The following is a 24,295-nucleotide window of genomic DNA, read 5'->3' as shown; positions in this document are numbered from 1 at the left end:
TAAAGTCATTTTCCCCTTTTGTTTGTATCGGAAATTTTCTCTTTATTGCGACACCAGATACTGCCTACCCGCTTTGTAACCACTGCATCCACGCGCTGCACTGTCTAACGTTACTTCCTGAAAAATAAAGAGACTTGAGATACAAAGGAAAACACTACTTCGTTACAGCTGCTTTTTATTTCATTGTAAGCCACAGAAGACGTTTCTGTCACAAAACTGACAGTAGCTACGAAATTTTGAGGATTCTAAACGAGAAATGTCAATTTAGGACGGTCTGTAGCGTGGTGGCGGCAGCATTGCACGCGCAGGTCCGATTCAAACAGGTGGAAATAGTGGGACGGTCCTATCGCGTGACGGCGGCTCGTGAAGGAGGTCTGTTTTAAACCGCACAGCGTTTTTTGTTTGAACCAATGCTATTAAAATAATTCGAGTCGTTTTTGCTGAAAAGTCTCGCGCGCGAATGACATCAACAGGATTGTGCCACATCCCGTTTTAGAATGCTGTCTCGCGCCGGTCGTTTAAAAAGTGGGCCGTTAAAATCTGTTACACGCCGAGCTCTGTCACCCCTTCCTTGAGCCAGAAAGGTTGTGTGTGTTTTTTGTCTTTTACATTTACGGCATCGACCCTCGGGGTTTTTCCCACTTGCTCTGGTCCCCGAGCCGTTTACGCACAGGTGGGAGATACCCGCTTGGTAGGACAGCCCCCTCTCTCAGTTCCTCAGCGGATGATGTGTGCAAGTGACATTTGCCGTTGCGGTTTGGGACAGTAGGCGAGGCGTCTCTGCAAACAGGTGTGCGACTGCCCAAAACAGACACGCTTAGTACGACTTTTTTCGCCTTGTTTAGTGGAGGTGGACCTCCAGCACCGGTGTCAAAGCGATCATCCTCGTAGCGGGACAGGGAGAGGAGGGGGAGTCTACTGTCGTTATCAGGCTTTGTAGTTGCATTTGATCGTTTCGAAAAGGGGCTTGCGGCTCACAAAGAGGAAGGGATGGCAACTAAGAAACCATGCGCGGATTTAACAAAAAGAAGCCGAAGTCCCGTCGTGCTGGAGGCTGAGATGTTCAGCGAATTTCAGGACTGGTGTCTCCGGACTTATGGAGACTCGGGTAAAACAAAGACCGTGACTCGCCGAAAATACAACAAAATCATGCAGACCCTGCTACAGAACGAGGAGTCGGACGGTGTCTATGTCGACAACAGCCACATCAACGCCAAATTCAAATTCTGGGTGAAGTCCAAAGGCTTTCAGGTCGGCAGCAACATCTTGGGCGAGCACAACAAGAAAGAGTCATCGGGGAAGCCCGTCCTGTACGTCCCTGTCAAGTCTACGGTAAAGTGCTTCTTTACAGTTGACTATCTGTGAGTGAATTGTGTGTGTGTGTGTGTGTGTGATTGTGGGACTTTAACTCTCAATATGGTTCAGCTGATGCTGGAGCCCTTTCTCAATATGTTTCGGGACAGCTCGTTTGATTCCACCTACGTGCAACCCACATTGCTGTGCGCAACTTTTCAATCTTACACCTCGGGTTGACCGAGCTTATTCATCCCTCACCCCAACCGGGCAGAACAGTCTTACTCTGAGAGCTGGCTGCCATAGCAACGCCGGTCCCTCTTAGCAATAACGGCGGTGTAGTAATGGTATCTGACGAATTGGTATGACGTTGTCCTGCTGACGGGATCGGGATGTCACAGAAAATTACAACGTGGCCCGTTTTTTAATCCCAGCAAATCATGATAATATTGATTGAGAGAACGTTATTTTATTCACTTTGCCTTGTGTCACTGGACGTTTGAAGGCGGGGGCGCGTGTGTGTGGTGAGCTTGTGTACCCAATTTTTGGGGATACCGGCGCGCGCACGGAGAGTTTTCCTAAGGGGCTAACGATATGTTGGACGTCAAAATACAGCTATATAGCTCTAAACGAATAGGTATGTTCTAAAGGAGTGAGTGTTTGGGGGACTTCAGCTGCTCTCGTGGACCACTTGAGGGTCTGCTCCTCCTGTGGGCATCTCAGGCACTGACACTCGCGCGCTCGCCGATCAGTGTGTCATTTAACCAACATTCAAGCTGAATAAAAACAGCGTGCTCAGAGCAAGTGTTAATGCTCACTTATGTCAACATCGTGCCTCGTACGTTTTTATTCTGGAGAGGGAAAGCAAGCTCTTGCATTGTTCTGTACCGGATGAGGGAGGAGCGGACGGTTGGCACCCGTTGCTCTGGTAACCTACCTGTTCTGCTCTACAATGCTCGCGTTTTTTTCCACACATCCCAGGACTATGACAGAATCCATCATTAGAAAGACAGCCAAAGCAAGGGCTCATTTAGAATCAGTTTGATGAACAAGGAATGGACAAAAATTCTCTACTCCGAGGATGAGCGATGTTTAATTTGTTCGACGCATAAAGGCGTTTGGTCACGAAGCTTATTTAAAGATCCGGTCTGGACAGTAATAGTTTTGAATAATAGTTCCTTAGACAGAAATAGTTGTCACGACCTGTCATTACAGTGAGTGTTTATTTTTATTTTTTATTTAGCATGTAAAATGACCAGATTTTATGTAGCCTACTATAAAGGCTGAGATATACATGCAAGTGACTGTTTTCTTGAACACTAGGAGGTCCTCGACTACCACCGGTGCATTATGCCGTTCAGGGTGTCATGAACAGACACCATTTTGAGTATTGCCCTCAAGGGGTCCCACCAACAGACCTTTGTCTGCCATTCAGGAGGGACCAACTCCCCTGAGACTGTTACACCTCAGCCTGAGAAAAATAAGCCCTCAAATTAGAAACAATGGTGACAAGACTGTTTTTTAATGAGTATTTTAATATCTGTTCATATCTATTTCACTATTGACATAAAATCCCAGGTGTTTGACTATGGATTTAAAAACACAACAAGGATCAGTAATCATGCCAAAGGGGGCCACCAAGTAAGCACTTTGAACAAAAAAAGTATCATTTAACATTTTTTTTTTAAATAACCAAAGCTAAATTAACATCAATTAATCCTCGTTAGCAGATAATTGCTATGCAACCATTTGACAGCTCCTAACAGGCATCTCCCAGCGTGCTTTTCATTTAAAAGACTGTTAAGAAGAAATGAGGCAGAACTCTGAACATAGTAACGTCTCCAGCCAGTTAACCCTTCACACAGATGTATGGGTTAAACTACCCAAAGGACATCCAGTGAGCCTGTGGCAATTACAGATTCTCTATCCATAAATTGCTCCTGTAATGGATTGAATGTGCAAGTCAAAGATGTGAAACTGAAGTTCATGATTACACATATGTATTACTCGTTTAGGAATACGGCCTTCCCTTCAGCATACATGCACATTTCTCCACCCGCCGCTTCCTCTCTCTTTCTCTGACGATGTCTTCATACACTGGGCATTCACTATCATTATTTAACAGCTCCTTAATGCCGTATTTGTCATTCTGTCCCTCTCTAGAGACTCTGTGGGACCTAATACACCCTCCTGTCACTGCATGACACATACACGTGATACACTACATCTCACAAACGATCTGTCAGTCACACGGATGACCAGTTCTGTCATATGGAAGAGGTTAAATGATCTGTAGCCATAGTGTACAGTGCTCTGAAAAGGTTTTTGCCCGCTTCTGGTTTTATTTAAATTTTTTGTATTTGTCACTTAAAGGATTCAGATCAGCAAAAAAATATATATAATATTACACAAAGATAATGCAAATAAATACAAATGCAGTTTTGAAATGATGATTTCATTTATTAATGAAGAAAAGCTGTCCAAAACTACCTGGCCCTTAGTGAAAAATGCATTCTGTTAAATCATGGGCTCACTTGCCTCAGTTTAGGTCAGTGTTCATGATTCAACAATACGAATATCCCCAAGACTTTTGGCAAATATTCTGTGGACTGCTGAGACAAAAGTTTTTCTGACTTTTTGGAGGGTGTGTGCCTTGTTACATCTGGTGTAAAAACCAACACAGCATTTCATAAAAAACATCATACCAACCGTTAAACATGGTGATGGTGTAGTGATGGCCTAGGGCTGAACGACTTGCCATAATTGATGGAACCATGAATTCTGCACTCTGTCAGAAAATCCTGAAGAATTTCTGGCCATTAGTTTGTGATCTCAAGCACAAACGCAATTGGGTTATGTAGTAGGACAATGTCCCAAATACAACAGCAAGTTCACCTCTGAATGGCTCAAGAAAAAAATAAGGTATTGGAGTGGCCAAGTCAAAGTACAGACTTAAATCCGATGGAGATGCTGTGGCATGACCTTAAACAGTCCCCAGTCATGCTCGAAAACCCTCCAAAGTGTCGCTGAATTAAAACAATTGTGCAAAGAAGAGTGGCCAAAATTCCTCCATAGCGATGTGAAAGACTCATTGCCAGTTATCGCAAACGCTTGTTGCTGTAAAGGGTGGAACAACAAGTTATTAGATTTAGGGGGAAATTACTTTTTCACATAGGGCCAGGCAGATTTGGACAGCTTTTTTCCCTTAACCCATTAAATCCCAAATTTTTCCCAGACATGAAAATATCCAAATAATGTGTCATTAGTAACCCTTTGAAATAATCATTAATTATTATTTTTAATTATTTTGGAAAAGTGTGTGAAAAAATGTGTTTTATGTTCGGTGGGATAATGTGTGTACTGAAATAACATATTTCTGTAGTCATAAAAATGGTTAGATATCTAGAGCTATCTTTTGTTTGATCACATTCTAGGGTTACTAGTATGCATAAAAAAACTTATGCAACATTGATAGGAACATTGAGATTAAAAAAAAAAGTTCACTTTTTTTTATATATAACATAATTTTTTTGTATTACAACATCATTATTGTAATTTTTTTGTAACATTTACATTTTTAATTTAGTGCAACATTTTGTCACTGAAACATTTTATTGTCATTTTTACTAGCAACTGCAATTACATTTATATTGTATATCTAAGTTCACTGTTATCCCACTGATCACTATTATCACAGTCAATATGTTTACTCATTCTACGACCACACTCAACAAAACTAAATATATGTGAATGCATATATTTACACTAGACACCCTAAAGATCACGTGTACCAAACATCTTTACAAGCATTTAGTTTTGGAGCTTTGATACAGCCATCATTTTCTCAAGGTGCAAACAGGAAAACTGCTCTGTTCATGTGACAATTTGCACTAATCATGTGAAACTGCACATATTTAATTGAGACCTTTTATTTTTTTTCATATTTACAGGAAGTATTATAACATATCAGTCTTAGAGTTTTAGAGCTTTAGAATTGAAAACCTTTTTTACAGTCACTATTGTGACCGGTGGGATTTAAATGAAATCAATATTTAAAAACTGCATTTTGTATTTACTCAGGTTATCTTTATGTAATATAAAATTAATTTGATGATCTCAAGTGTAACAAATATGATATATATATATATATATATATATATATATATATATATATATATATATATATATATATATATATATATATATATATATATATATATATATATAATACATTGCTTAATCATGGTTAAAGCTATTTAGTATCTGTTGTTAAAGTATAATTAGTACACTCTCCCCTCTGGTTGTGACTAAAATGAATCCAAGCAGCTGAGGTCACTTTCTTTCATACCCACCCTGCCATGTTCTTAACCAACCAGCATGCCACAAAGTGTCCGAGATCAAGGAAGTGCAACCATTCACAAACTCGAATGAGATGTTCACATCAGCGTTATTATCTCATCAAAGACTGGAACAGTAGGGGATCCTTCCCAACCTGCTCTACGCAAATTAGACAACAAACAAAGAAAGAACAAACAAAACAGAGAATAAAAAGAGGAACAGAGGCAACTGGGGACCCAGTTTTTTTTTTTTTCTTGTAGTAGTAATAAGATACAGAGAAAGTGTGGCATAATATATATGTACTTCCACTTAGCACAATTCTAATCATTTGAATCATGTAAAAGTTCATAATAAAAAGCAGGTTGGGAAGAGGATATTTAAACATAAAACTGTCATGTTTACGGAGTCAGTGGTTTTTTTTTTGTTTTTTTTTACACTTTTTTAACATGTTTAATTCCTACATCTACTTTTATTTCCTCCTGCTTTTTTGTGCCAGAAGACAGATAGTGTACACTGTCATTTTTTTAGACACTCTCTCCATCTTTTCTCTTCATCATCAGCAATAAACACAAAATTGACTTCATCCAGGGTGCTCCCTGCCAGCTCCTATCTGAACATTCTCCTCTCCATCTTCCTAGTCTGTAACCCGATGAGAACAGTGTCTTCCTTTTCACCTTCCCCTGGGTGGCAGGGCTGCAGGCTGCCATGGTGTGGGTCGGAGCCCCAGTGCAGTGTGGGATGCAGAAGAGTGGCTGTGGGCCTCTCTGGTGCAGCAACACCATGGGTGTGCCAAGTTTCAGTGTGTGTGGGTGAGAGGGAGGGGGTAGAGCAGGGACACTTTATCCTGTGTGGTTTTAAAAGTGTTACAATGTCATTGTGGAAGAAAGAGAGAGAAAGAAAAGCAAAAAAGCCACTAATAGCATATAAGTCGATCAGCCCATGCTATTCTGTCAGCGCTGACTGGGCTCACAGCGCACATATCATTCATAAAGCTATTAAATATGTATTTGTTGTGTCACAGGCCCACTGTAGACTTTGTTTCATGAGAGTGGTGCTCGATTCAGCTGCAGGGCATCACAAGCTCGCTCTGCTCTCTGTCTGTCAAATTCTTTCTTTATATAGCTTTAATATTCTCTCTCTCCCTGTCTCTTGATCTATTTCTGCTCTTTCTCTTTGTTGCTGTCTTTCTAGTGAGGTGGAGTAACTTCATTTATCACCTGTTATGTCCTGTGGCTAACACTTGGAGCAAAAACATACTCACATGCAGTCAAACATGAAATGTCATGTTTAGTTGTGACCACAAGTTCACAGGTGTTTAAAATGATAGAAAAATCGGGTCAGTCGTTCATGGTTTTACTCACCAGTTGTTCATTGTTTTAATCACACGATATTATCTGTTTATTCTAAGCGCATTTTTTGTCTGGCGCTTAAAATTTTTGAGCTCGTTATAGCAGGATTGATTATGATTGGCTGTTAATGTTTTTATCGTTCATCAGCTGGAAAATATCATTCTGAAAGGGATTCTAGCAATTTTCTCTCTGCATTTGTTATTATAGCTGTGGTGTGGACCCTGCTATTCTTTAATATTGAGAACGATTTTTAGAACTATATCTTCATCATTATCTTTATAATTATTGTTCTTGGTGGGAACAGGCCTTTGTACTGGCTCTATATCACAAAAATGTATAAATTTTATTTTTAAAAGCATATTTTATACACTATCATTTGAATGTTTAGTGTCAGTAAGATTTTCTTTTTTTAAGAAATTAATATTTCAGCAAGAACACATTCATTTGTTGTTCTTTTGAACTTTCCGTTTATAAAATAATCATATTTTCGCTATTTTCTTTGTTGGTGAAATGATGGGGTTGTATGACGTATGACGTTGTATGACGCTGAGAGGCGTGTAAAGGGCGGGTTTTAGTGAATCGCAGCGGGGCTTCTGGCCCTACGGTGGAAACGCAGTGCTATTTTAGCCTTGGTGCTACAGGTCCGAGGCTATTAGCGCCGCGCGGCCTGTTTTAAGCCCTGGCTCGCACTGGCCCGCCAGTGAAAAGTGGCTAATTAGAGACTTAAAAAGATTCAAACTGACTGAACCCAAACATTTGAGTGGTATGCTTATTCTCACCAAGTAATTAATGTTATCAAATATGCATATATGTTTAGGCAATGACTGATCACAATAGTGAGCTTAAAACCTAATATATTATTTATTTAATGTCACTTTGTTCAAGCTATAAATGCTTTTGAAAACATGTACAAAACATGTACAAAACATTACTGCTTTATGTTCATTGTAATTTTGATAAAGCCTCATATGGTCACCAATAACTCATAATAGCCCATCAACCATTCAGAAACTGTCTCACTTTAGCCCTGGTTTATTATTAAGTGTTTATTAAAACATTCTTTAAAACACATCCGACAGTCTACTGCATTTGCACCAAATGTTGACAATAACATACACACTACAGCTCACTGTAAGACTTCACAAGAGTTCACACTGCTCTCCTAACACACACACTCGTGTTTTCCCTTCATCTATATCTATTGATTTTCAAAAACTGATGAAGAGTCCAGCGAGATGGAGACTTTTGAAAGATTTTTCTTATTAAGGGGGGGAAAGGAGAAGAAAGGATGCTGCAAGATTTTAAGTGAGGGAAATGATTGCTTTCTGTTGCTATGCCAACGGAAACAGAAATATCCTCATTGCTGTGTATGTGTGTGTGGCAGAGGGAAGGTTTAGTCAGTGTTCTGCAGTATGGGCCTATAGCAAGACAACCGTGAGCATATTCTGAGTCTGAGCTGGGGGAAATCTCCTGGTCAAGCGTTTGAGACTCACTCATTCAATCATATCTACTGAGGAAAGAGAGAAGTTCTACAAAAGCTGGTGTTTCAGAAACCCCTGGCATCTTACATCATATTTGTAACTAATGTGACTTATCTGTTGAGAAGAAGAGTGAATTTTAGGAGAAGTGAAAATGGAAAGAAAAAGAGAAAATTATAAATTTAGCCCTGCCAATATGAAATGTTTGAAGTTGATGATCTTGCACCCACGGTAATACGATAACTAGGTAATAATTTATGCAAAATATGTGTTATAAGAAAAGCAAACGGGGAATTAACATTACAGATTTGTTGTAAAAACAAGCCGTCACAACCTATAAATACGCTTTTCTCTAATAATTCTTTGCATTGGAGACAGTGAGGGGGAAAACAGCTTAAGAACTGACCCTTTGTCCAATGCAACATTGCGGTCAGCTATTTTCATCATAGTGTGAGCATGTTTGTGTGTGTTTTTTACTGTCTACCCACTTTTGCTCAGAACTCCAGGTCAGCAGAAGGCTGATCTGTGCAGAGAAACACTCTCAAGAGACGCTGTTGTCTGGCCTGCAGGGATCAGGAGACACTGTCCTCTGTCCTGAAGGAGTTGCTTCTCCTGGCGACTGATCTCAAAAATACACACACATCCACCCAAATTGCTGTTGACAACAGAACACGTATCCACACTCAAACGAGTGAAGAAGAGACGGACTTAAACTGTAGCAAACCGCTTTTCGAGTCCATTATTAGCATATCAGTGAAGAAAAAAATCAGGCAAAAATCTCATTATGATAAGTGATTAATTAGCGAGCGTATCTGCAGAGAGCCTTGGAGAAAAAGGGATCTAAACAGACCTTCCCTCGGCTCCCCTCCCCTCCCCACCCCATCAAACCCAAAGACACTCTGCCACAACAGTGGCCTTTTATCTACCAGTCATTTGCATGAATGCTAACAGTTTTGCATGATGCATTTGCAATAGCAGGTTGCGACATGAAAAGCCCACAGAGCGCACTGTGTTGTCCACACGCAACATACATGACAACCACAATGTCCGCTGACACAATGACTCTCTTTATTGCATATACTTCATTAACACTGACCAAAATGTCCCTAAATCAGTTCTTTTTCAAGTTTATCTTGCAAAAACTGAGTAACTTAAAAGTCTCATGCTAACTAAGGCAACATTTATTAGATCAAAAATACAGTAAAAAAAAATTCTATTTTTAATGTAGTTGTAACTTATTCCTGTGATGGCAAAGGTGAATTTTTTAGCTGGCATTACTCCAGTGATTCGCTGATTCAGTGTTTAATAAACATTTATTATTATTATCAATGTTGAAAACAGTTGTGCTGCTTAATGTTTTTGTGGAAAACATGACTTTTAAGGATTATTTGAATTAAAAATGATTTATTAAACCTCAAAAGAACTATTAATTATACATAATTATACATAATAACACATAATTTGTGACAAATTTATTTACTGTTACTTTTGATTAATCTGATGCATACTTGCTGAATAAAACTATTAATAAAAAACTTATTGACTCCAGTAAATGAAGTGGTATTAAGTTAAAAGTTGCTTAATGAAGTCCATCTGTTGCATTTAAACAAACCAGTATCACCTCTTTTTCATTTTGTTTAAAAGTTTGCATTGTAAGCTACAAGCTATCATATCACAGGATAAAAATGTTACCACGTTACTGTCTACATTTATTTAGAACTGTTCTGATTGTGCTACCACACACACATCCACACACACCATTTGATTGACCCACTTCAGTCTGTCTCTTAGAAGTGAGAAGCCTCCTACTTGAAATGGATGTTTGATTCAGAAGTAGGTGATCTGATCCAGTATTCTCTTTCCCATCTTTTGCCCTATTGTCTTTTTGAGCTTTTTGTGTTTCACAAGCAGGATCAGTCCACATGAATGAACCCCTGCGTCTGAATCTATAGGAATGTTGGAGGAATGTAAAAACACAATATGCAAAGTTATGAACATCTATGTGTATGTATATATTGTCAGTACGTGTGTGTGTGTGTGTGCTTGTTTTTGTGTGTACAGCATGTGCTTGTGTGTGTGTGATGAGAAAGGGTCGTGGATGGTGCTGCTCTGGTGTTCCTCCACTCGGCTCCTTCTCTCTGTTGCCATGGAGAGACCGTTCTCCTCTCCCATAGGAGAAGAAATTAACACCATTTTTAACTGGCTCCAGGGCCTCCCCCTACCAAAGAGAAAAAGAGAGAGAGCTCCTAGAAACACACACTCGCACACCTACACAGATAACCACACACAGACATGGTCCTGGTACACGCTGCTTCCATGAACAGATCAGGGAGCATGTGTGCAAGTGAATAAAAGCTTTCTCCATCTCTATTCTGGGAGGATGCAGCTTTGGGACAAAAGAGTGTCTCACTCCATCTCCCCCTCCTCATATTCACCCTCCCTACCCTCTATGCCACTCTCTCTCTCACTCACTCTCTCTCTCCTTTGTAATTAACTGCTGCAGTCTCTCATTAGCGTTGTGATCCTGTCCGGTTGTCTCACTGTCTGCACCCCCCTCCCCACCACGCAATTACACCATGACACCAGGGTCACATGACCCAGCAGACACCTCAGAGCATGAACAGAGCACGTTTATACCCACATGCAAACAAGTGTTTTATTTCTTGTGATTTGGGCTTATGCAGGGCCGTAACCACCGTAGCTTGAGGTCTTCAGATTAACGGTCGATTGATGTGGGTTTTGGAATGACTGATTGTTTATCTTTTATTTATATTATAAGATTTACTTTGGCATTCATGGCTAGTACAGAGAGCAGACAGGAAGTATAGTGGGAGAGAGGGAGGACGGGACAATAAGACAGGACTCGAACTCGCCATGTGATGAACGTTTTATTATGGATGGATGCACTTTATTTGACTTCTTTTGGACTGTTGAAAAAAAAAACACCTTCCCACTGCCGTTATAAAGCTTGGAAGAGTAAGAACATTTTTTTTAATATAACTCTGATTGGATTTGTCTGAAAGAAGTCATGTACATCTAATTTAAAGTTTTTGGTGAACTAACCCTTTACATTAGAAAAAGGGATGGAAATCGATTGGATTGTGAAGAGCAAGAATGAATGCAAGTTCTAAAATAGTGCATATATTGTAGCTTGACATTATCTAGTAGCATGCATGGCCTGCAGTTACACAACAATATTGCTTGACAACCGAACATAAAAAACTGCATATCAGACATTCAAAAAATATTTTTAGGGGAGCACGATCGAGGCCAGAGCTTTATAGTGACAGACAAATGCAGATGACAGTTAATGATCAGTTGTGTCTGGGTAATGTGGGTGCAGGGAGTCTGATGGAGCTGCGCCCGTACTAGGAGCTGAAAGCGTCCGTCACACCCTGTCAGAGAGAGAGAGGGGAGAAAAAATGAGTGGCTGAATGAGAGGGAGGGTAAGGAATGAGGAAAGAGTGAAGGGAGAGAGAGAAAAGCGAAATAAGGATTTAATGGAAGAGCATCGTGAACTTAGTGGAAGAGTGGAGGTGGAGAGAGTGGGTCCGTGGATTGAAAAGAGAAGAGTAAAGGAAAGGAGGGATTACACTTCATCTTTCCTTGACCTTCATGCACAAAGATTCACATGCAGCTCCCCTGCCCCGTAACTCTCGTCAAAACCCTTCACCTCCCGCTGAGAGAATGGGTCTCAATGATTTGTAGGTTCGTACCTTCGGCTGGCTTCAGAGGGTGGGGATGGTACTTTAAAAGGTGACCTGTTATCAGATTTGCAGCAGGCTGATCTGAATCGCCTGCATTGTTGAAACAGTTCCTCTCTAACACTCATGCACACACACACACACACACACACATTTCTGGCTCTTCCACTGTAATACAAATATTTCCCTCAAGCACTATATCCCTGTAATGTGTTATGGCAGCTTTAACAAACAAAGCAATTCATAAATATACTGCTGGATATTAAGTGTCTAGGTGTCTGATAGCAGACAACACTCAGTTTGTTCTCAATTTAATAAAATTAGCAATGTTTGCTAAGGCTAGCAGCACTGTCTCTCGTCATATGGGTGGTTTAGAAATAACATTCAGCATGTAAGTCACCCTGCACCGTTTGTGCTGTGGTCATGAATGGTAACTCAAAATTTGTGGTTTTTGCAGAAGAGGTGCAATATTACTTTTTTAAGGAATCTTCAATTTTTCCATGGCAGAGGATAAAAAGGGTGAGAAACAAATCCAGTAAACTTAACACTGAAGGCAATTTCCTAGCAATAGCACTAAGAGCCACTCTAAAAGACTAAAAACTCTAAGAGCACCCTAGCAACCTCCTAGCAACACACTAAAAACCACTCAGAACAGGAAAAAGCAAGTACCACTCAATTTACTACAGTAAACATAATAAAAATTATTCTTTACCCCACGAGACACTGTGATGCAAAGACAGTAGCTGCGTTTCAATTAACCTTCAAATTGCACAAATTAAAATCGCAAATTGAAAATAAGCCTACTGGAAACACAGTAGGCTTAAATGTAACCTCAAAAAAAACACCTCATATGTGGCCACTCTCAAATATAAGGAGCTTTCCTTGGCATTGATGTTTTGATGAATAATCCTTTATTTACACTGCACAGGTCTACAACACATTATGGCTCTGACACGGCCACTCTAGTCATACCAGCTGCGTAAGAATCCCAGAAGCAGCTCTCTGCGCTGCTTTGCTAAAGATACACGAATACGTCTCCTTTGATTAAAAATAATGGCTAGTGCGGTGACTGCAATATATGTAAACTTACCACCATCCATTCCCGTGACTTATTACGAGAGGAAAGAAACAAGTTTTAGTCACATAACATGGCAAAATGGAAATGCTATTATTTTACAATAGTTTTTTATCTACATTTATAAAATATGGCAAAAGTTTAGTGGAGACACGTCTTGTGTTTGTTCATTCAGATTGTTTAAGTTCATCATTGTTTTAGTTTATCTAAATTCTGATAAAGCTTATGTGTTTGGCAGGAGTGAGGAAAGGTCTGGATCAATGTGGTTACATTACAGTAATGTTCCACTGATCATTCAAGTTATCGAGTGTTTTATTTTTTTAGGAAGCATCTTAGACATATGGTTATCTAACGTGCCCTGTTTGGTTCCATAATGCTTATGTTCAGTGACGTTGCTCTAGTTTATTAGGTCTTCTGTACCTTTTTCACTGTAAATATTTGCTGGGGCTTCTATTCTCCATCGGCCCATGCATACGTGAGTGTGTGTGTGAGTGTGACCCAGCTGCCTCCATTCTCTTGCCCCCTCCCTTCACTGCCCCTGTGTGTGTATGACTGTTCAGAGACTCTCTGTCTGTGTGTGTGTGTGTGTGTGACTGCCAGAGGGGGTGGGGGGTCGGGTGGCCGCTTGCCGAATCAGCCCCTCCAGTCTCCTAGCAACAGAGCTGTTTGGAGCGGGACGGGTGAGAGAAAAACGGAGAGAAAGAGAATAGGAGGGATAGAGAAGAGGAGAAGGGGATTGAAAAAAATGCCACATCTGGAAAAAGCCAAGGCTTGCGGGGTCTCGAGAAGAGAGAGAGACAGATAGAGTTTTAGAAGGGGAAATGCTGATTGCTGCTGCTGACAATTCACAGCTCTTCTTTAAAATGATGAGAGGATGATGAAACCGTGCACTTTCAGGCCCAGAAATCAGCATCTCACACATGCCAGTTCAGCTCTACAGTGGTTTAATGATTAAACACACACGCTGTTGCTCCATGTCGGGAACAAACAGTCAGCTCTACCTGCGAATCTAAACACTGCGCTTTTGTGTTTTGAGGAAGAGTGAGAAAAGTGTGTTCACCTGATTAGGGTTAATAACTGAAGCTAAAACACTCACTGTGTGAGTCATACTTTCTGCTGTCACAATCGGTTACTGTTTATTGTATTAGTAATGTTCCACCTCTTTCAAATTAATTTTTTTTTATTTTTATATTTTTAATACTTGATTCTGATTGGTCGATTGTTGCATTCTTTAAATATATTTAAAAACTATAAACTGTTATTCACCTTCGTCACAGTCAATTGATTTCCTAAATAGGAGAAAAAAAATTACAATTGTGTCATCATTTTCAGACACTCACATTGTACTGTATGAATTTGTTTCCTCAGAGGAACCATTTTAGTGCAAAACATTCAGATATTTCAGTGATTTTACAGTAAAACCACAGCGGACATGCTGCTCTTCTGCACTTCACACTCCAGGCCACTAGGTGGAAGAAATCATCCTTTTTACGCTGTTGCATTAAAACAGTAGACAAACTGACCATTTCTATCTTCTCGGCTGCGTTCCAGTTCACTTTTAGACACTCACTCACAAACTCCCCTAAGCACTTAACCTCTGGGGAATCCACGCCACCATTTTGAAGTGTGTTCTACTTTTTCAAGTGGACAATTGACAAGGTTTACATGGATATACCCTCGACCCCTCGCTTTTGACCGAGGCAGTGAGTCTGCTTCATATGCACACTTCAGGCCGCTCTATAGACCACAATACAACACGCCTATGATGTCATTGCGGATAACATTTAATTCATCCCCACCCCAAACAACTCTATAATATATAAATGATTTTGATTTACATTTATAACAGCCCAAGCATACCTATATAGATATAGAATGCTGCACCAAACAAATTTGTAAGCGGAAAAATTTAAACTATAAACCAACTCTATAGCGGATTCTAAGTGATCAAGGACATTCCACTTCAGCCCGTTCCAAGGGTTCTGCCAGTAGTGGGCACTCATGCAATGTAACCAATGACGTACAGCCGAGTAAACGAGACAGAGGGAAGTAAGCAAGTGAAGGGCATTAAAAAAGTGAACTGGAATTCAGCCCTAGTATTGTGTTGGAGTTATTTGGGTTGGAAATGGCATGAGGGTGAGTAAATAAACTTTTTGGGGAGGAACTGTTCCTGTTCACAGTAAATTAATAGTCAGCCATTTGTTTGTCTTTTTTCTCATATAATAAAATTAGATTAAACTTTATTGTTATTGTGCTGAATGCAGAGTCAATGAAATACAATATTTCATATCCATTTATTAATTTTTTTGCAAAGTAACCATGTAATAAAACATCAAAACAAAGATGATATGCAGTACAGTTAGTCAGTCATTATTGCAAGATAAACCACTTTAAGGTAATATCAGATTGTATTGGGAATTATTTTTCTATCCAATTTAAATGTTATATGTTGTTTCTATTGCACACACTGCAGTTCAGTGAACTTTACACTGAACTGGCCCATATTTGGATCTATGTGGGTGCAGTATGGCGTCACCGTGTGTCGGGTTTGGCCCAAGTTAGGCCTTGAGCAGAGCTGTACTGATCACCCTGATCCTGCTGGCCTACTTTAGTCACCCACACACTTGTGTCCCAGACTGTGATGTGCCCTCTGATTGGGGAAAGGAGCGGGGGGGAATATTTGTGTCTGTGAGCGCATGTGTGAAAGCCACCGGAATGGAGCAATCGAGCTGAGATGGAGATGTTTGTAGGACAGAGAGAGTCAAACACACACAGTCCTCCCCCCACCACTATAGCCGAGGCTTTCTTCTCAAAGGTATTGCTGGAGCCTGTGTCTGGTGTCCTAGAGTGACCATTTCTAGAATATTCTCTGGTAGACAAAGAGCAGGAGGGTTTCTGCATAGGTTTGGTGACTGAGATCATGAAAACCAGGTTGGTGTATGTTTGACTGATCGTGGCATAATAAGAGTGATAATTATGATGAGAGTAGGGGACGCATGCATGAGCCGGATGGCTGGAGAGGGCCGGATTAAAGCGAGCCCGCTCTATGTGCTGGTTTCAGTTGCCATGGCAACTTTCATTACCTGGCACTTGGGAAAGGGGGAGTGAGAGAAAGAGAGAAAGAGGGATGATGGAGCGGGACAGGAGAAAAAAGGAAAGGAGAGCAGCAGGAAGAGAGAAGAAATATCTTACGGAAAAGGTGACAGAGAAAGCGAAACAAGTGGTGAAAACAGGAAAAAAAAAAAACATAAGGCCCTCTTAGAATCAACATGTAGTTAAAGAATGAAGGAAAGAAATTAAGTGAAGAGGAAGGAGAGTGACTGCTACTTCCTTCTTTTACACCACACCTGCTGTTGTGTGTGTTAAAAAAAATAAAACATGCAATAGAAGCATACTTAATTTGTGCCAGGTATAGAATCTGTAGCACAACGAAACAAAGCAATACTGAAGTAAAGAAAAGATGTTTGTGAAAGTGTCATTTTTAAATATTAAAATAAATAGCCAAAATAAAATCAAATTTCATATTAAAATAACCAAGTTTATTATTTAGAGGTGGGCTATTAGTATGTATATATAAAAAGAAACACATTCCCCCAGAAAAGTCTACTGTAGCTCTGTGGGACTTCATAAAGATTAGCCTGGCAAAGCAAGGGCAGCTGAACCAATGGTGTGATTTTTGGGCAGGACTACCTGACCAGTGAAAGAGAAGAGGAGTGTTCTGGAAACCTGTTTGAAAACAGTACTTTTGCAATTATATTGTGTTGATGCTAGTGGCACAACAATTACACATTTCACATTTAAAATAAGAATTAATAATAAGAGAAAAAGGTTAGAAAGCAAGAAGGAACAGGTAACTTTGGGCCTGTGTGGGACTGGGGGAATAAGAAGGATGTCTCAGCGAGCAGAGTTCCAGCAGGTGTCACATGACCTGCTGCCCTTAACACCTGCCTGAGTGCACTGCCTGTTGCCATAGCGACAGGGTCAGCTTTATAGAAAGCAGGGTTGAAGGTGGTGATGGTGGGAGGTAGGGTTGGTTGTGTGTATGTCTGTGGTGAAGAAAGCAGTTTAAAAAAAAAAAAAATGCTGCAGGAAAGTGTTCAAAAAACACACCATATTTCTCTTATACACAAATCTAAACAGTGGAGATATTCTGAAAGAAACCCCTTGAGCTGTGGAGGACTTAATATTAGATTCAAATCAATGAACGTCTGAATAATACACTGCACAAAAAGACTCTCTTAGCCTTATACATAGCCACCACAACCTCGGGGCGGTACTCATAAAGCCCTGTAGCACAGGCGCTGTTTAAGTGACTGAGATCAGCATAAACGTGGAGAATGCAACTCACAAATCCAAATAATGTATGAGCTGAAAACATTTATGCCCATAAAGATGCCAGTCTGTGGACTGGTGCAGGCAGAGGTTAGCTGGTTGCTGTGTCATTACTGCTGTCAGAGGCCTTTGAGCCTGTCAGATTCATTCTTACTCCTTAAGTCTCATTCTGCCAAAGCAGACTACAGCTTACTGGTCTAAAACACCGGCAGAATTGCTTTGCAGCTGGAATGGTGTAATACGGATTTTTGTGGAGCAAATTTATAGTTTAGGATTGTAGGTTTTTACACTTATTGTCATTTTACATCAGGGCTAATATTGCGAGCTGCTTCACAAGAGACAAACAATCATAAACTAAAAAGCACTTACCTCATTAAATATTCATGAGCTTTGTATAGTCGCAGAAACTTCACATGCTGTTTAGTGGCTTTGTTTGAGAGAAAAATGAAAATGTCGAACAAATGCAACGGGAGGGAAGATGAGAATATGTTATTTGAACAATCAGTGTTTCTGAACTCATGAATATGCAAATAGGAACATTAACCCAGGGTCTATAAATGTACAGTGGGAAATCTAGAAACCAGAATTGAAACCCAGTAATACCCATTTGCGGTGGTTGTGAAAAGCCTAATAAAGTATGAGTGATAGGCCATGTTCATACTGCAAGCCTTAGGGGCCATTCACACAGAATGCGTTTTTCCATTCCTCTGCACTTCTTTTCCATTGTGTGTCTATGTAAACACATTAGACTGATGTTTCACTATTGCACTTAACATCATGGTGCTTAAGTTTTAAACTTTTAAAAAATGCATCTTGAATATATTTCCCCATACCACTGCCTGCTGCTTCACTCTTCAAAAGGCCACTTTTGCCTGCATTCTAAGGCCCCGTTTACACTAATGCATTTTAAAATGCATAACTTATGCTAGATTTATGCCTATCGTTTACACTACTCTGGTGTTTTAAACCCTTGAAAATGGAAACAAAAATGCACTAGTGTAAACAGGGCCTAAATGGAACCATATTTTTTAAATGGTGACCTTTCTTCTGTTTTTTGTAATCACATTTTCTCTCTGTCTCTCTGCAGTGTTCAGATGGAGGGGCGGCCCAGGACAGCTCTTTGAAGCGGGTTGCTGTGGTGGAGGATTTTTTTGATATCATCTATGCCATGCATGTCGAGATGGGGGCAGATCCCGGACGAGCACCCAAACATGCCGGCCAGAAAAAGACCTATAAGGCGGTGAGCAATTATTCAGTGCATAAAAAAAGAGTCGAGACAAACTTAAGCGAAACGCTTTACGCTTGGTATAAAAGTATATGCAGCATAGGCTTCGTGTGCAGCAATGTGCAAAACTGCCCTCTATTTATTCTTACGACCACACAAGCAACTCAAATATAGAACATCTGAATAACTATAATGAGTGAAGGCTGTTGCTGGGGAAACAGCATCCTTTTTGAAACACCTGTTGAGCCATTATAGACTATACAGCAATGTCTAAACTTTAGAGAAAATAACCGATTTCGTGGATTTACTCTTTGGGTTTTTTAATGCAGTAATGCACTAATGTATGCTAGCTATGCTGGCCAGTTTTTTCCGACTCGCACCCACCCACCTATGTGAAAAACAAACTAATGCAATCTAAAATCTTTTTAATCCTGAACTTGTCTGACCAAGCAATGTAAGTCAACAGCACTACCTCTCAAACTGTCAAACTTGACAAGACCCAAGTGACAAGTATTGAATCATGGGACTTAGATAAAGATGCCTGGCCCGCCAAGCCCAGAGGAAAACTGTATTGCTGAGATTTTGCCCTTTCGTGAATCAGGACTTTTTTTTTTTTGCCAAAATCACAGTTTTTATCAGGAAAAATGAATATTGAGGTACTGAATCCTCTTCATACTGAAATCTTTGATAGCAGACTTGGGAAATCTGTGCACAATCTCTGACTTTGAGATATTTTCTGAAACTTTTATCTTTTTTTTTCAGGAGAGGCAGAAGATCCTTAATTTACTGTACAGGAAAAGCTATTTATTTAATATTGCAGAGATCTAGTGGTTTTTCTTGGCTATGGTAGGACTAAAAATGATCATAGCCAGATGATTTCACAATGGATTTAATTTTGGACTGATATCCAGTTGTGTTTTAAGCTGCCCAAACTGCAGGAATGAGTCAACCTGTGCATCACCTTGGCAGACCTTTTGTCTCCAGTGTACCTCTTTATTTTCCGTCATATACTTTCTTTCTCTGACTGTCTGAGAAGTCTGAGAGGTCTCGAATGCTTAAGTGTCAGACAGAGCTTTTGTACGATATTTAGTGGAGAAAAAGCACTGACCATTTTTGGTTTACTTCAAAACAACTCTGTCCAATTTCATTTCTACTGGTGCCCATAATAATGAGTGCTTTCTCAACCACTATTCTTAGCTGTAAAGGGAATTGTGTGTGTGTGTGTGTGTGTGTGAGACTCACCTCCTCTTTATCTGAGACACTGGTGAATGAAGTAGGATGAACAAACATAAATGAGTTAACGACTGAATCTGGGGGACCACCAAATACACTCTCACTGAACTGTCATGCAGCGCTGTGAGAGGGATTTCATATCACATGCCTTCATTCTTGTGCAGTGTAATTTCTCTGTGAGGTTTCACTGGAGTTTTTTGTGTAGCGTGTAATTATAAACAGGCTATTATATTTCTTAGCACATACATTCAGCATGTTTTATTGAGTTATTGTGTTGTTTATTATTTGATAATGGGGGAAGGAGGAAGTTGACATGAAGTACAACCTAGAATTTTGAATCTGATACAATTAAATCAGAACACACAGACTAGACTTAACATATATTCTTCAAAAGTAGGTATGGGTGTAAGTGTGATTATGCTCCCCTGTGCTGTGATTCCTTGGTGTCTGAAAGCAGGTGTCAGGTTCCAGCCTCCACTAAGCTCTGTGCTAATCACCTAATTAAAGCAATTAACTGTCTGATAGCCATGTTTTTGACATTTGGCGTACATCGAACCTCTCCAAAACTGCTGGACTGTCAGACAAGTAAAGATCAGTGCACTCTAAGTTCTAATCCGATAGGCTGTGACCTTCAGAAATCAGCTGTGATTGGCTTGATTTGCTCTGGTTGAACTGGCTTTCATTGGCTGTATCCAGCTGCGACTGACTCTGATTGGTGCTGTACAGAATCTTTTTACAGTTTTACATCCGTGGCCCTGTCCCAAATGCCTTATACGCAAGATTGTCCAAAATTATTACAGATTAATATTTTTTATTAATTATTTTGATTAAATAAAACATGATACAACCTAAATTAATTATACAAATTATGTTTTATATGTATTGCAATAATTATTTTAGGGGTATTCTACTACTACTATTGATAATAATAATTAGCAATTCTTTAAATTAAATTAAATTAAATATAAATTAATTAATTTATATTAATTATTTTGATTATATATTCCCATATAATCGAAATTAATATAAAATGTTATTAACTATTAATTAATAATATTTAATAAATGTATTGTACTATTTTAAAAGGAAAATTACTGGAATTACTGAAAAATTAAATAGTTTGATTCTATATTGTAATATAATCTAAAACCATAGTACAGATTATTGTTGTTGTTATGAAAATCAACAACAACAGTAATAATAATAATACTATTTAATTTTATGTAGGTAAACCTTTATGCACTTTCAGATATCCATATAAATCAGCTTCAGATAATTATTGTGACTACAGAAAAGACCAAAAATAAATAATAATAATAATAAAAAAATCAAGATCACCCTTCCTGTTCTGACCCGCCACTGTTTCATACTGCATCTGTCTGCATGCTGTCCTCTAGTGGTGCCGTCACAGGACTGCCATGATGTTGTGTTGAGATTGAGACAACTACCTCAAATGTTATGCATAACAAATTCAATAATACAATATGCATTATTACTTTTTTGTCTTTTTATGATAAAATTAAATGCATTTCTGTGGCTTTGAAGTGTTCCTTTTTGTGTATTAACAGTGTTTTCATACTGGACCTCTGCTTGGGGGGAGGGGGGGTATTCACTGGTTTGGACACACACAAAAAAGTACTTCCATTACTAAAGATGCAAAAGATGTTTGTGTAATGTATGTGTGTTTTGGGTGTGTGCGGGGGTGGCAGGGGCTGCACAATGTCCTTGGGGCAATGTTCACCTCCTCTCCTCAGCCAGTGCCCCGGAGAGCCCTGCTGTCAGGTCTCATAGCACAAGCAGCCCACAGAGACCAGCCCTGCCAGCCTGGGAGGAGGGGGCAGTCTGGGAGCATGGCATTCTGGGAGGTGCGGTTTTCCCTATGTGGCCTTTTCCCTCTAAGGGGGGGAGGGTGGTGGTCCTGCCATTCCTACTGCTCCATCACCCTCTCTGTGTGAAGGTCGCACACAGAAAGCCTTCAGGAGAAGAAAGCAAGAGCAAAAGAGAGATAAGACAGGGAAAGAAACAGACCAGAAAAGAAAGGGAAGGGAAAAGAAAATGGAGGCGTTGCAAAAAGAGACATGAGTTTGTGTATTTCTGTATAGCATTTATGTTGTCCCTAGTAGGGAAATGAATGTTCCTGAAACGAGTGTGCTGCCTTGCTCCCTATACTCCGTAAAAGCTGCTGCCTTCTAAGTGTACAGCCTTCATGTTGCAGGCACACTTATTATGTATATAAATGTATCCTCAGTAGGCAGCTCAGGACACAATAAATTATTTTGGCATTATGCTCCCTCGTTTCAGCTTTTCAGTTTGTTTAATCTCCCCCAAAATATTTGCTGACTCCTTTCCACTCTCTCTTTTTGTTGTCAGATTGCAGAGACCTACGCATTTCTTCCACGTGAGGCGGTGACCCGTTTCTTGATGAGTTGCGGAGAATGCCAGAAAAGGATGCACATCAACCCCAGCACAGCAGAGTTCAAAGGTCACGCACCACCCTTGCAATTTCATGTTTAAATTTGCTATTTTTAATGGTTTTGAACTGTGCACACGAATGTACCGCTTAGTAAATTGCTTGTTTTTGTTCATTTTATCATTAATTAAAGTTTTGGGAGTGCATTGCCCTTTAGCGGTAATTAGGAAGACAAGATTTCCAAAATCTTCATTAAAGTCAGACTCTTTTTGATGAGCCACAGAGGCAAGACTATAATTCTGCACTTCTACTGTCCCCTTATAATTAATGCATGGATAATCCGACCCACACGCTTCCTACAGTAAACATCAGATTAACAAAAAAAGAATGAAAAATAATGCTAAAGGAAAAACATAGGCAATCCTTCAAGACATGACATAGCAGACGCTCATGTGATGACCTTCAAATATGCCATCTGTCTGGATATTTGCGTCATTATTTAATTCAGAGACAGTAGTGCTGTTACAAGTGAAACTGCTTTATTATTGTCAGTGTTTTATGACTTATTAAATCAACAGCGCAGCAATAAGCACCTTTACTTGAACATGAATCAGAAGGGATTTTTAGAGATTGGGTGATTTTCTTACAGCTGAGATATTGTGCTCTTTATGGTGTAAATCAGCTATCTGCACAGACATGACATCGGTCTGCCATTAGTCACAGGCTGATGTGACTAATTCACACTGCCACAGATGAGCTTGATTTCTATGAACAAATATAACTGAAATGAGCGGGGGAAAAATCATTCACAAATTTGTCCGCTAATTCACATTCACTAAAAAGTTTTCGTATTTGCAAACAGCAATTCACATACTTATAATGTAATTCATGTTTACAAAATATGATTTGCAAATGTAAAACTGAGCATTTGGAGAGAATGAATGTTAAACAAACTTTGAATAGGGAATTAGATGATCATCTCCTGCCTTCAGGGGTTTTGAAGGGTTGCGTCATCCCTGCTTTCCAAAGCAGTTTATAGAATAAAAATTTGCTATTGAGCTGTTCACGCTATATAGCGGCTGGAAACCCAGTAGAGTCAGAAGATGTGTGTCCAAACAAAAGCCTGTCTGCATTTATTGTGTTTGATTTTAACAAAGACCCGAGGGGGTTTCAGCGGGGTCTTTTGGAGCTTTGTCTCAAGAGCGCCTTCTAGAGGAACAAACTGAGTCATGCACACTACTGAAAATAGGATTGAGTGAAACTATACTGACTTTCGAATTAAACAATTACTTGTGGGACAAAGGACTTGAAAGGAGTCTTATGAATTAGACACAAATCTTCATAAGTAATATGATTTTTTTTTACCATTCAATTTAAGGGTTAGCAAAGTTTTTATATATATATATATATATATATATATATATATATATATATATATATATATATAAATGAATACTTGAATACTTAAATTGATCAGAAGTGACAATGAATATGTGTAGAATATTCTTTTAAACAAAATGTATCTCGGTTTCCACAAAAATATGAAGAACCATGAATATGAAGAAATATGAAGAAATGTTACCTTAGCAATATATCAGCATGTTAGAATGATTTCTGTAGAATCATGTGACATTTCAGACTTGAGAGAGGGCTGCTGTAAATGCAGCGTTGTATCACTGGAAAAAAAATAATTTTAAAACAGAAAACAGGTATTACAAATTGTCATAATATTTACAAATATTTCTGTTTTTATACGCATTTTTTTATCAAATAAAAGAAGCCTTGGTGAGCATAAGAGACGGCTTTCAAAAGCATAAAAAATCTTACGGTCCTCATTCTTTTGAAGAGTAGTGTAATC

General features: G+C 39.4%; 1 protein-coding gene and 1 long non-coding RNA gene across 2 annotated transcripts in view; one reads left to right on the top strand and one right to left on the bottom strand.

The window, feature by feature from the left end:
- The first annotated feature begins 290 nt into the window (after positions 1-290).
- The window catches only part of LOC113080159 (nucleolar protein 4-like), a 37,497-nt gene continuing 13,492 nt past the window's right edge, over positions 291-24,295 (top strand). Inside the window, exons 1-3 of the mRNA XM_026252398.1 lie at positions 291-1,332; positions 18,657-18,809; positions 22,398-22,509. Coding sequence (XP_026108183.1) covers positions 991-1,332; positions 18,657-18,809; positions 22,398-22,509 — 607 coding nt within the window. The 5' untranslated portion in view covers positions 291-990. The remainder of the gene's footprint in view (positions 1,333-18,656; positions 18,810-22,397; positions 22,510-24,295) is intronic.
- On the bottom strand, positions 21,636-24,295 carry LOC113080160 (uncharacterized). Its single transcript, XR_003281809.1, has 3 exons — positions 24,265-24,295; positions 24,020-24,113; positions 21,636-22,000 (listed from the first exon to the last, which is right to left on the bottom strand). It is a non-coding gene; the product is annotated as an uncharacterized LOC113080160 (long non-coding RNA).

This window comes from Carassius auratus, unplaced genomic scaffold (genome assembly GCF_003368295.1).
Source record: "Carassius auratus strain Wakin unplaced genomic scaffold, ASM336829v1 scaf_tig00030296, whole genome shotgun sequence".
NCBI lineage: Eukaryota > Metazoa > Chordata > Actinopteri > Cypriniformes > Cyprinidae > Carassius > Carassius auratus.
The sequence above is the reverse complement of the archived record's forward strand: the minus strand, read 5'-3'. Positions and strand labels throughout refer to the sequence as shown.